At 47.6% G+C, this 12,723-nt stretch overlaps 3 protein-coding genes across 5 annotated transcripts; 1 reads left to right on the top strand and 2 right to left on the bottom strand.

The window, feature by feature from the left end:
- The first annotated feature begins 264 nt into the window (after nt 1-264).
- Nucleotides 265-1,883, top strand: LOC109755466 (protein NDH-DEPENDENT CYCLIC ELECTRON FLOW 5). Its single transcript, XM_020314370.4, has 2 exons — nt 265-1,419; nt 1,506-1,883. The coding sequence occupies exons 1-2, from the start codon at nt 289-291 to the stop codon at nt 1,695-1,697; spliced, it is 1,323 nt and encodes a 440-aa protein (XP_020169959.2). The 5' UTR covers nt 265-288; the 3' UTR covers nt 1,698-1,883.
- Nucleotides 1,884-1,968: 85 nt separating this feature from the next.
- On the bottom strand, nt 1,969-6,771 carry LOC109755467 (PHD finger protein ING2). 2 transcript variants are annotated; one of them, XM_020314371.4, is made up of 8 exons: nt 6,515-6,771; nt 6,350-6,421; nt 5,912-6,102; nt 5,034-5,097; nt 4,640-4,902; nt 4,481-4,519; nt 3,305-3,423; nt 1,969-2,267 (listed from the first exon to the last, which is right to left on the bottom strand). In XM_020314371.4, the coding sequence occupies exons 1-7, from the start codon at nt 6,558-6,560 to the stop codon at nt 3,322-3,324; spliced, it is 777 nt and encodes a 258-aa protein (XP_020169960.1). In that variant the 5' UTR covers nt 6,561-6,771; the 3' UTR covers nt 1,969-2,267; nt 3,305-3,321. The 2 variants fall into 2 exon arrangements, with proteins under 2 accessions (XP_020169960.1, XP_073354302.1); XM_073498201.1 differs by having other exon boundaries at nt 6,350-6,684.
- Nucleotides 6,772-10,404: 3,633 nt separating this feature from the next.
- Nucleotides 10,405-12,018, bottom strand: LOC109755486 (NADPH-dependent aldehyde reductase-like protein, chloroplastic). Of its 2 annotated transcripts, none has more exons than XM_045229180.2 (2): nt 11,700-12,018; nt 10,405-11,550 (listed from the first exon to the last, which is right to left on the bottom strand). In XM_045229180.2, the coding sequence occupies exon 2, from the start codon at nt 11,537-11,539 to the stop codon at nt 10,718-10,720; it is 822 nt and encodes a 273-aa protein (XP_045085115.1). In that variant the 5' UTR covers nt 11,540-11,550; nt 11,700-12,018; the 3' UTR covers nt 10,405-10,717. The 2 variants fall into 2 exon arrangements, with proteins under 2 accessions (XP_045085115.1, XP_020169979.2); XM_020314390.4 differs by having other exon boundaries at nt 10,405-11,587; nt 11,700-12,017.
- Nucleotides 12,019-12,723: the final 705 nt, after the last annotated feature.

The raw sequence follows: 12,723 nt of genomic DNA, 5'->3' as shown, positions 1-12,723 counted from the left end.
AATTGTGTCTGTATCTAGTGAACGATTAAAAGATGCTTACCTCCTGCTATTTTGTTTTGGGACGCTAATCCCCAGCGAACGTTCACTTCCATGCATGACATTTTGGTGGCAATTTTAGTGTTAGGGGGTGGCAGTTTTCAAAACAAAAAAAATCTTTAGTTTCAATGCAATTTTCGTCAATTACTGTCATCCATCGGATCTGAATCGTGTGGCTCTGGAGGCGTTCGGTGGGATCTCACCCCCAGCGAACGTCAGCTAGTTAACACTACCATTGTTTTATATCAAGAAATGAAAGGAAAGACGATCCAAAATATCGAAGAGGCCACACAAAAGAAAATCTCAAGCCGAAGGAAAAAAGAAGTTGCAGTGCAGATAAGGCTACCGCGGTGCCACTCGCCAGAATCGGCCATGGCTTTCCGCGCTCCAACTGCCGCCACTGCCCATGGCCATGCCACTCCGGCTCCTCTACCGAGCTCATGGAAGCACAGTACCATCACCTTCCTCAGCTCATCGAGGCTAATCAGCGGCGGCGGCGGCGGCCAGAGGGCACGGCTCGCCACTGCAGCGCATGCGCTATCATCGGCGACTGCGGCGGCGCCCTTCCCTCCTCCGAACGCCGAGTACCTGGCCGCCGAGTTCTCCGGCCACGGCGTCACCTTCGAGGCCGTGGGCGACAGCTGCGCCGTGAAGATGGCGGTGCGCAACGGCAGCGCAGCGCACCTGCTGCTGCCCAGCGGGCTGGTCACGTCCTACAAGCCGGCCATGTGGCACGGCGCCGCCACGGAGGTGCTCCACACCACCGTCGGCGAGGGCCCCGGCGGGCGCCCCGTCATCCGCGGCGGCGTGTCCATGGACTTCCGGTGCGCGCGGGACGGTCCGTCGCCGTGGTCGCCGGGCGGGGCGTGGTCGCTCCGCGCCGTGAGGGGAGGCCCCACGGGGTCCATCTCCGTGGAGCTGGTGTCCGTGGAGCCGCCGGGGAGCGGGGACGGGGCGGAGGCGAGGTGCGTGGTGACGCTGCAGCCGGAGGCGCTGGCGTCGGAGTACGCGGTGACGAACGCCGCGTCGTCGCCGTCGGCCGTGGCGCTGTCGGGCGCCGTGTGCAACCACCTGCGCGTGAGCACGCCCGACGCCACCTACGCCGTGGGGCTCCAGGGCTCGGACTACCGCGGCAGGGAGCCCCTGCTGTCCGAGTTCAGCATCCTGCCGCCGGACTACTACGCGACGGCGCCGTCGTCACCTCAGCCGCGCTGGGTCAGCAAGGGCCTCGACATGCTCCTCTCCGGCGGCGGGGGCGGGCAGAGCGCGCCGCGAGCGGCGCCGGAGCCGGACGGCGAGGAGGACGACAACTACAAGCACCTGACGGCGGAGCTGTGCCGGGTGTACCGGCACGCGCCCAGGGAGTTCACCGTCATCGACAGGGTACGTGACAAATGCAAAACCGCAGAAGGATCACAAAACTGAAAAACTGATGAATTCTTGTGGAATTCATTGATGTTTGGGTGCAGGGCCGGAGGAACTCGGTTTGCCTGAGCAGGCGAGGGTTCGAGGAGCTGTACGTCTTCAGCCCGGGGTCCAAGTACGAGTGGTACGGCAAGTTCGCCTACGTGTGCATCGGGCCTGCCATGCTGGAGCCCGTGGTGCTGCCGCCGGGAGCTACGTGGCAAGGGGCGCAGTGCATCCGCAACCCAAACCTGTAGGCATAGCTTGTCTGGATGTACCACATCATTTGTAGATATACTGCAGCAACAAACCAATACTATTGCTCATGAGCAAGAAAATGCACATGTGAAACAGGGGATCAGCAGGCTTTGTAGTTGTAGTTACACAATAATTTAATACAATGTGTGCTGGAGAAGTGCATATGCTGCCGCACCTTCAGCTCAGCAGAGGAGATGCAGCAGACAATGGTGCTCAGGAGCAGAATCATGCGAGCAAAGGTTGCGATGACGCTTAATAGACATCACGATCAAAGTAAAATGGTTACCAGGTTACCAACACCTGGAACTATGATAGATTGTTTGCGGCGACAAGATACAACAACAGAACACGCCAAGCGTTTTTATCCTTCTCTAGAACAGTTGCGTCCTCTCCAGCATATACATTATTACCAAAATAAGAGCACGCTGTAAGTAATCGCCTCCTTACAAATTGAAACATGTACCATTTGGTATCCTCCTGTCCAAGAAAAGCTTCTGAGAGCCTCATGTTGAAGAGTCCTGCATGTTGCGGAAAGTCTGGGCCGACTGGAACCGCTCCCCTCATCAACACTGGTGAGCAAACGATAAATAGTTATTAAGGGAGAAAGAAGCTTTCTTAAAATGACCCAAGAATTATCCCGATGACAAGAGGCTGACTTCAAGGGACGTTACTTGAATGCGACTGCAGGTACATGTGAGGAAATGATTAAAGCATGCGGCGATTGACTACCAAGGTACTCCCTCTGTATCAAAATATAAGACGTTTTTTGACACTATGACTGTCAAAAAATGTCTTATGTTTTGATACGGAGGGAGTATTGAATTCCAGTCGCGGGCTATTAGATTTTGAAGAGAGTGGTAAAGAAGGATGTCATGTGGGTGTTTTTCTCAATAGCTTATGTCCGGTAATTAATTATAGGGCCTTTATGTGAAATTGCAGTGGGTGTTCCATATACCATGTATGTTAGTTAACAATCATGATTCATTGATATGTCTCTGGATAAGCTTAACTCTAGCTGTACACTATCGGTGCCTTGGGTCTGTTCTACAAACTTCTGCCTTTGCTTATTTGGCGTCGTCCCCTTTTTGGTGCACCTGCACTCCCCACGTCTACATGTAAAAAAAAAAAGGACCCAGTGCTAGAAGCTCCCACACCAGGTGGGTTCTAGGGAAGGATTAAATGAGGCGAATCTTAGTGCTTTACCCCTGCGCAGTGCAATGCAGAGAGGCTGCGTCAAACCCAGGCCCTCTTGGCAAAAGTAGGGAGTACTTCACCACTACGCCAGCTCTGTCCTTCCCCCACGTTCTACATGTAAGGTATATACAAAACTGCAAAATTTGAAGTGAGTGTGTGTTGGGGAGGGGGGGGGGGGCATATTTGTAGGGTTATTTCGAGGTTTTGAAGGACTGAGTTAGATGGTTTTCTGAAAAGGAAAAGTTTGCACTAATAATATGAATCTATTAATTTGTGAAATTACTACTTTCTTATAACACGGTTATACAAATTCACATTTTATACAGGAAGATGGGCTTTATTTGGTGATTTACGTGATAAGGTAAGCTAAGATTTCTACAGATTTAAAGCAGTTGGTAATATTGCCTCTTACCAATTTAGGAGAACCTCTCATTGAAGATTCCTGCAAGTTGGGCAAAACCATTTCCCTTTGAATCTTGTTTCTGGTGTCAGACCAACGCACGAGTAGTGGAACCATTCGCCTCCTTCACACTGTAGGCAAGCATATAAAAAGTTAGCAATCGGTAGAGATGGATGACGTTCATATAACAAAACCCAAAATGTAAATCATACGATAACAAGCATCGGCACTACGAAAGTGATAGTGCAAGACACTACTTTGTAGGGCTCCATCGTGCCTTTTATCTAATGTTTTTCCTTCGGTGATTGTAGTTTCTAGCATAGACCATAGAGCATTGCACATGATCATGAGGATTGATGCACCAATATGATATACGACCATGAATTGTTAACAAATGTTTCTGTTCAATCTTGGATGATTGTGAAGGTTTCTTTATCTGTTTTACGAATAGTATCCAGTGCATCATAAAAATTCAGAGTCCCAAGCTAACATTACATGTAAAGAGTCGTACTCAATTTGAGAGGCCACAGGGGGTCTGTATTGCAATGAATACTTATAAATCTATTTTGTTGCTAGGGGAGATATTTGTGATGATGAATAAAACTAATAGAACAAGGCGGGGATTTGTAAAATGAAATTAATTGTTATTTTCCGTGAGCGGGGGTATTGGTGATAATGAATAAACCTAATAGAACAGGGTAAAAATCTGGAAATCATACCACTAGGCTTGAAGGCTACGCTATGACTTAATTCTATGAAGGAATTCCTTTAAACTGTACCGGAGGAATTACAGTGAAAAATTCCAACGCATTGACCACTAATTCTATTCCACTAATAGTTTGTAAAATGCAAGTACCAACTTCTAATTGCTCATGTTATACAATATCTAGAGAATGCAAGCAAGCATATACATTGACGGGCCCGATGTTACATCCTAGTAACAAGAGTAAAACAGTGAGCACATAATCCTCTTTCTGGACGACAAGAGAAAAAACTACAAGCATGAGATGACCAACCACCAGTCCAGCACAACATCATTGTTCAAAAAGCAATACAATAAGTTTGGAAAGCTCTAAAGCACTACTTAGGCCTGATAAGGGTAAATATTAGTAATTTACAACAGACAAGCTAAACTCCCACAAACAACTCAGAAGATAAGGCATCACTACTTAGCATCATAAAACTTACATTCTCATTGTCACAAGCAATCATATCACCATATGAAACCTGAAAATCAATTAAAAATAGGAACATATTTTCAGCAAACATATGAGAAAAATGCTCAATGTAGATATTGATGCAAATGCAAGTACCGGGAATATGAACATATACCAATTTCAAGCTTACCTGGTGGCATATACAATATGTCGGTTCATTTGGATCAATCATTTGATCCACATCCATAGATGCAACGGCCTTCTTGTTGCTGCTACCTGGAGGGGGCATTAAGTCGAAGTCCATACCTCTCTCCCTATCCCTCTCCCATTCCTTCTCTCTGACAAACTTCCTTGCTGCTTGGGGTGTACTAAAACTGGACCTCCGTCTTTCATCCCTGCCACCCACCGGCATTGGAGGAAGGATATGCGGTTCATCTGGAGGTATTTTTCCTTCTGCAAGCAAGAGAGAACAATCAATGTTCTTTTTGAGGAAAAACTGAAGACGGAATCTGATATTCTGTTTGGTGAAGATTCAATAATGGATTCCTAATGAACAAGTAAAAAAATGACATCACTGCTTATACCTTGCTTTAAATCTTCTGCAAACTGGCCTAGGTCTTCATCAAGACGTTTGATATGACTCTCTATCTGTATAATAATGCCAAAGATAATTAATAGTTAGATATCCATAAAAGTTTAACACTGAAGAGATAACTGCCAAAAAAAGTGCATCCATTTGTAGATTGGTTTGGATCCTCGACTACCCTTCTGTATTTCTATGTTGGTATAATGAGGTGCATTGTTAAGAACAGATTTAGGTTTGCATCCTGTGTTAGGCTTCTTGCCTCAATATAACAATTTAACAGCTGGGTGGTATATCACACAAGTAATACCAGGCTTTTCATATTCTAATCTGAATACAAATATCAAATTTAATTTCATGGTGCTGAATAATTTGTATTAATCACTCGGTGCTCTTTCCAAAAAAAACTTGTAATTTTAAGAACTCAACTAAGAATATGTTAACTACAGAGGTTCACATCTTTATCTGTTTTGTCTGGCATTTAATATGTTATTCTGGAGTCCAATTTGATTTCTAGAATTGCATATTACTGTACAAAGTCTAAAGTTTGGTACAAAATGATCAAGTTGACCTGGGAGTGGCAACCAAAGAGTTAACTAAGATAACCACCAGAAATTAAATTAAATGTATAAAGGCAGTAGGCACTAGCGACATTTCCATCACGGAGGAGAACTAACTGATATCCATAGGTCCATTATGTTGCAGGTGCAGGACTACAAGTTGAAGGAAGGAAGCAGAATCAGGGGGTAGCAACCCTGGAGTAACTAATATAACTACCAAACATGACATAACATGCGTAGATGCACTAGTTAAAAGTTTTGCATCCGTAATTCTTTAAGCTACAGGACAACTTGAAGAAAAAGAGGAAGGAAGCAGAACCAGGTCATAAGCTTGGCGCGCGAGCAACACTTTCTCCGTGCAGAGACTAAGCGCGTTGTCCTGGCTATTTTCAATATCCCTCGTCATCTTCTCCGAGGCATTTTCATCATGCACCACGTTTGGCCTGTCGAACCCATGGGATGGCACCCCCAGGAGAAATTTTATCTGCCCTTTAGTCTGACCCAAAATGCCTGCACCACAAAGATATATAAGACAGAAAACCACAAAACAAAGCTTGAGAAACACCATCCACCATCATATACAACAGCCAGTCCTCTATCACTCGCGGGATTATATCTCAGGGTCGACAATTAAAGCATGGCCAGATTAATACGGAGTCAGGATGGAAAGCAAAATTCACTCCCCACATTGACTTTTTTATCAGATTCTCAAAATGGGTTTTTTTTTTCCAAAAAAGAGAGTTGGCAAAATCATCACCATGGGCCCTCTCGTCGAGCTCGTGCATGGTGGAGAGGATCCTCTGCAGGTCGCCGGCCAGGGTGCTCGAATCTGCGGAACGATACGAAGCCAGTAAGGGCAAAAGGTCCAAAAGCACCTCCAATGGAAAGGAAAAGGGAAACAAGTCGGAGCCGGCAATCTCACACTCCAGGTAGTCGTCCACGTACACGCCAGTGCGAGCAATCGCCATGCCGGTCGATGGGCGGATGCTCTCCGCGGCGCCGGGCTGGGTCCGATTCTCCGATTTGGGGATTAGGGTTTCGGAGGAAGAAGACGGGTGGGGAAATCTCGCTACGAAGAGTTTTTCCCTGTGATGATTATTACGCCATTAATCTGGTTAGGAGACGATTTGCGCCGGCCACTGAGCCGCTGGGCCGTACGATGGAAGCCCTCTATGCCCTAATCCCCATCCATGGGCTCACTCTATTTAAACTTGGGGCCTCCGGACTTTTAACGGGTGTTTTCGCTGATTTTGTTTTTTTTTTAACACAGTACAGACGTAAGCGCTCATATAAACGCACATACACTCACCCTATGAACGCATACATGCATATTTTAATTTTATGGGCATCTCTGAGGGACTGAGCCAACATATTATTTTGAGATTTTAGAAGTTATCGTAGTCGACGGGAACGTCTCCTCCCACTGAACGCGCATCCCCGAAAATCCTGGGATAAATCCTGATTTTGTTGCGATTTTTGTAGTCTCTCCAATCCATATTACTTGTTGAGGGAGTAGTTTTTTCTAACAAAATCGACTCCACCAACTTAGTTTATAAATTTTTAAACCGATGTGTAAAAGCAACATTTGGCGTAATGCCCACTCCCGACTATGACAAATTGTGCTACATTCAACACGTCTGTTTTCCTATAAATAATGAGAGGGAGATCATAGGTAGAAGCGCACAAATTAGCGAATGCTACCGGCTATGTCGAGTTATAGCATCATCAACACACCACAACTAATACCCCCCGTTTCTAAACATAAGTGTTTGTAGGGATTTTAATATGGACTACATATGAAGCAAAATGAATAAATCTACACTCTAAAGTATGTCTATATACATTCGTCTGTAGTCCGTATTGAAATCTCTAAAAAGACTTATATTTAGAAACTAAGGGAGCACAAAATAACGTCAATTTTTCACCAAAAATATCAAAAGGGGTCAAGTTCATAAGACACTGCCTCGTGAAATACAATGGTGAAACTTATCCATGATTTGGATGCTTAGTTTCAAAGTAAACGACATGTATTTATATTGTCTTAGGAAAATTTCAAGCCTCACGCGAAAGGCAAACTCCTATCTTTCCATACGACACATATTAGTTGTGACCCAAACATGGATGGTATCTTCCCGCAAAACACGGGAGAGTGAAGCAACACGAGGAGCACTAAAGACATGTACAATGCAATATGTACATATATAAACATTAATTCTTTTTAGTGTAAGCACACCTATTTGGTGTCTAGAAAAAGAATGATACATTTAGCATCGGTCAAATCAATAAAACCTCTTGCGCACGGCTACCTGATCAAGCATTTATCATTCAAAATAAGAACCTATATCACCTACGCTTGTAAAACAAATAGGGGGGGGGGGGCAATGCCCCCTGGCCTCAATGAAGCCTCGAATTGCATATCATCTTTACAACTGTGGTTCGTCTTCGCACTCAAGTTGTTTGCACTAGGCCCATGTAAACCACCCTCTAGCGAAACATGTTGACTTAAATATCAGCAAACTTTACATTGAATTCTCCCAGAAGATCCACACACAATGGAGAGCAGTTAAGGTTTGTTCGCCCACCTGCACCGACTATTATGCGTCAATCCACCAAACGCTGGATCAAAGAGAACATTATTTGCCAGGGTGAAGAAGAGGCACAGAGCAAGCCGGCAATTTGTTCATGCATTGGCCGAGGGTTCTGGATCACTATTTCGCCAAGGCTCCATTGCTCTCGAATTCAAGTCGACCGGTCTTTTTGCGTCGAGGGCTCATGGCGAAAATGCTAAGAGAAGTCATATTGGTTGCATCAATATTGGGGTTGGGGGGGGGGGATGAACTCATTATACTTGTAATGATGTACTTATTCTCTGCATTGACAAATGCGAGGGAGGTTTTTTTTTGAGAGAAATTTCCAATCTATTCATCAATCATGGCAGTACAGAGAACACAAGAGGTAATAAAAATTACAACCAGGTCTATGGACCACCTAGCGACGACTACAAGCACTGGAGCAAGCCGAAGGCGCGCCGCCATCATCGCCCCTCCATCACCGGAACCGGGCAAACCTTATTGTAGTAGACAGTCGGGAAGTCGTCGTGCTAAGGCCTCAAACGACCACACCAAAGCAGCAACCATCGCTGATGAAGAGAGTTATAGATCGGAAAGATCAAACCTGAAACCACACAAACGAAGACAAACAAAAACTGGATCCAAATAGATCCATCAAAGACCAGCACCGATCGAATCTCATGAGATCCGACAGAGACACACCTCCACATATCCTCCGACACCGCAATTAATGCGAGCGAGGTGTTGACGAGCCTACAATTTCTACTTGGCAATAGAGGTTGTAGTTTGCCTGAATATAGTGATTATAATTATAATGGCTCATTCATTTAGTTTTTGAGAGACGGAAACTTAATTAAAAAGCACCCTTCCGTGTAGACCTTGGCCTTCCATTACCCTCCCAATAGAAATTGTCAAGTATATGCCTCCATGTAGGGTCAACATTGATGACATACTTCCTCCGTCCGGTGAAGAGTGTATATCTAGAAATTTTAGGATAAATTATGGAGTTAAGTAAAAAAATGCATTGAAAAAGTGCAAGCCACCATCTTTCTCCTCTTTAATTAGCCAACCCCAATGAGCTAAGTGCATGTAGAAATTAAGAAGACCATGTGTAAATTGCTATTGGTCTTGATTATCGTGTGATGAGAGAGAAATATTGTTTCCTACTTTAAAATGCATTGGGAAGATAGTAGTACACTTTTTTATGGATAAATTTTGAAGGTAGATGTACACTCTTCACCGGACGGAGGGAGTATGTATTAAAACAACAAAAGTGGTATTAACACAAAGAAATTGTTTGTGCATGCACCAAAGAGAGAAAAAGGTGTAGCAATCGACATACTAGTAGTAATGTTTACAAGGACACTCATTCAATAGCTCTTGGTGCATTATTAATTCATTATTTACATAGTGTGTGGTTGCGAAGATCCAACAAGGGTTCTACCACCAGGAAATTATTTACTAAGCAAGGAGTCCAAGGGATAGTGCATGCAGCACTCGGGTGTCACACGCCCCTATATGAAATAGCATTAAAAAACAACGATTTTTTTTTTACAAATTCTGAAATTCTGGAATATGAAACCTGAGTGTCCGTTGTACACCCGTGTACATTTTCGTGGAAAATGGGTGCCCATGGTATCCGCGGCGTACAAAGTACCGTCCAACATACCTTGCATTAAGTTTTTTTCTACACATATGAATTTTTTATCTTTTTTATTGCCATTACCACGGGCACTGATTCCCCACGAAACTGAACACGCGTGTACAACGGGCATCCAAGTTTCATATCCCAACATTTTAGATTTTTTTAATTTTCCTAATATGTTTTCTGCTGCTATTGTTTATATAGGGGTGTGTGGCAGCCGAGAGCCACAAATCATCATCCGGAGTCCAAGTCATTTTTATGATTTTCACCAAGATTACAATCTTTTCATATGACAGTATACTAAACATGCATCATAATAAAAGAAGACTGGCATCTTCACTATGTAAATTGGCTTATCGCTTTGTCATGGACGAGCGTGAGTGTTCTTTAGCAAGCGCCTCGAGTCGCGCCATCCGAAAGACCATATGAGGTCCCCTCCTCCCCCTAAAGTATGCGTCTTCCCATGATGGCTGGTGCCAAACTCCCTCGCTACATGGTCAAATAAATTCCCTACAATCTTGAACCTACTAATATGTGTCCCCCATGTGGTATGGAATGGGAGGACGACTCCCCTATACCAGTTTCAGTTTTAGTACATTTCTAGTCCATCAAAATTCAAATCCCAATTTCTCGTTTAAGGACACGAGGATTGTTATCATATCTCTAGTCCACCAAAATTCACACCCCTATTTCCAACGGTGTTTGTGAATAAAGGACGCAGAGACCAACACACACACACACTCAATACGTAGTACTACTACTAGAAGAGAGGAATGCCTAACTCGTGAGTCGTGACAGCAACCAGAGTTCCACAACAAAGTCCACCGCAACAGCGCGGATAACGCACCAAACAACGAGAGAGAAAAGATCACTGCTACGAAGCCAACGAAACACTCGAACACTGATCATGTCAGATGGTGCCGCCGTTGCAGCGCAGGACCTGGGCGTTGACCCACCCGCCGGCGTCGCTGGCGAGGAAGCCCACGAGCGGCGCGATGTCCTCGGGCATCCCCAGCCTCCCCAGCGGCGCCTCCGCGATGTACCGCTCGGCCTCCTCGTCCGTCTTGCCGCCGTAGAACATGGGCGTGGCCGTGGACCCGGGGGCCACGGCGTTGGCGGTGATCCCGGTGCCCCGCAGCTCGCGCGCCAGGATCCTCGTCATGGTCTCCACGGCCGCCTTGCTGGCCGCGTACGCCGCGTAGCCCGGGCGCAGCGACCCGACCCCGGACGACGAGAAGGTGACGATCCGGCCGCGCCCGTCGCGGGCCAGCCTGCGCGCCGCCTCGCGGAGGCACAGGAAGGTGCCCCGCGCGTTGGTGCCGAAGGCGGCGTCGTAGGTCGCCTCGCTGGTGTCGGCCAGCGGCGGGTAGGAGGTGTCCATCACCGCCGCCGCCGTGACCAGCACGTGCAGCTCCCCGCCGAACGCCGCCGCCGCCGCGTCGAACAGCGCCTGCACCTGCGCCGCGTCCGACACGTCCGCCTCCACCGCCACGGCGCGCGGGCCATGGTCGCCGGCGTGCGCGGCGTTGTTGATGGCGGCCACGAGCTCCCGCGCGGGCGCCGGGTCCCCGACGTAGGCGACGGCCACGCGCGCGCCGAGGGACGCCAGGTGCCTCGACACGGCCGAGCCGATCCCTCCAGCGCCGCCCGTGACGATCGCCACGCGCCCGTGCAGCATCATCGGCGCCGTCACGCTCGCGGCGGCGCCAACATCGGCCTCCGCCGTCGCCATGCGTGCGAAACCTGCGGCAGGGCGAGCGATCACCACCTCGACGACCAGCTGATATGTACGACGAACACCACGGCCATCAACACACACAAACAAAACGGCGAGCGAGTGATAAGAGAAGGAGGTTATGCGATACTAGAAGAAGCAAGAGCGAAATACATACTTTGGGCTGCGCTCCCACGTATATCGTGCTTTCTTCTCCTCCAGGAGCAAAGAGCGTGATCTGCACACAAGGTGAATAACAAGCCTGAACGCTACCCGCGTGCTTATATATACCCAAATGATGAGTGTCACACGTTAGGTGTGCGGCACTCCGGCCCTGACGTTTTTTGATGGCAATTCTAGGCATGTAAGGATGACAAATTTCAGTGACACACGGTAAGTATTACAAAATAGGCTTTCGCCCCGCTATATAGATATAGCAACCACCTGATACAACAAAGAGTCCAAGGCTGGGGCAAACAACACAAGCACGCCCAAAAGAAACAAAAGAGAAAGAAGAGAGAAAAAAATGTCGACAACGTCGGATCGACGAAAACGATGATGACCCGCAACCGCTACGCCCACCAGAGATTTACCTCCTCGCACCTAGAACCTCGAGCCTCCGCATACCAAGCAACACCTTCAGAAAGAAACACGACGACGACGACGCTGCTGCCCGGACAAGTCCTAGGGTTTCCCCTGGTACACGGAGGGGAGTGGGGAAGGGAATACCCGACGCCCTTCAGGAAGGAACGGTGGCGCCTCAGGCGTCACCGCTCGGTGCCGACAAGCCGGCAGGGATTTCTCCCCTCCACCAATCACCCACATCCCCGAATGGTCCGATGCGCTCCACCACTCATGCCGCCCACCAACATGCGCCACCACGGTCTTGCCATCATCACCGCCGCCTCACCATGGTCAACGAAGCGAGACCGACGAGGTCGAAAGGGAGCGGACGGGAACGAGGAGCGGCAGCGACAGCAACCACGCGGGAGGAGACAACCTCCACCGCCATCGGCGGTCACCGACCGGACGCGGCAAGAGGAGCATACCGGGTGAGGGAGTCCTGGATTAGGGGGTCCTCGGACAGCCAGACTATATCCTTTGGCCGGACTGTTGGACTATGAAGATACAAGATTGAAGACTTCGTCCCGTGTCCGGATGGGACTCTCCTTGGCGTGGAAGGCAAGCTTGGCAATACGGAT

This window comes from Aegilops tauschii, chromosome 5, assembly GCF_002575655.3.
Source record: "Aegilops tauschii subsp. strangulata cultivar AL8/78 chromosome 5, Aet v6.0, whole genome shotgun sequence".
In the NCBI taxonomy this organism is placed as follows: Eukaryota; Viridiplantae; Streptophyta; class Magnoliopsida; order Poales; family Poaceae; genus Aegilops; species Aegilops tauschii.
Note: the sequence above shows the minus strand (reverse complement) of the source record. Positions and strands in the feature narration are given on the sequence as shown.

Coding starts and splice junctions, on each gene's coding strand:
- LOC109755466 (XM_020314370.4), top strand. CDS start 289: ATGAAAGGAAAGACGATCCAAAATATCGAAGAGGCCACACAAAAGAAA. Junction 1,420..1,505: donor AGTTCACCGTCATCGACAGG/GTACGTGACAAA, acceptor GTTTGGGTGCAG/GGCCGGAGGAACTCGGTTTG.
- LOC109755467 (XM_073498201.1), bottom strand. CDS start 6,560: ATGGCGATTGCTCGCACTGGCGTGTACGTGGACGACTACCTGGAGTGT. Junction 5,098..5,911: donor CGCGCCAAGCTTATGACCTG/GTTCTGCTTCCT, acceptor ATTATTATACAG/ATAGAGAGTCATATCAAACG. Junction 4,520..4,639: donor CATATTGTATATGCCACCAG/GTAAGCTTGAAA, acceptor ATTGATTTTCAG/GTTTCATATGGTGATATGAT.
- LOC109755486 (XM_020314390.4), bottom strand. CDS start 11,885: ATGCCTAGAATTGCCATCAAAAAACGTCAGGGCCGGAGTGCCGCACAC. Junction 11,588..11,699: donor ACGTGGGAGCGCAGCCCAAA/GTATGTATTTCG, acceptor CGTACATATCAG/CTGGTCGTCGAGGTGGTGAT.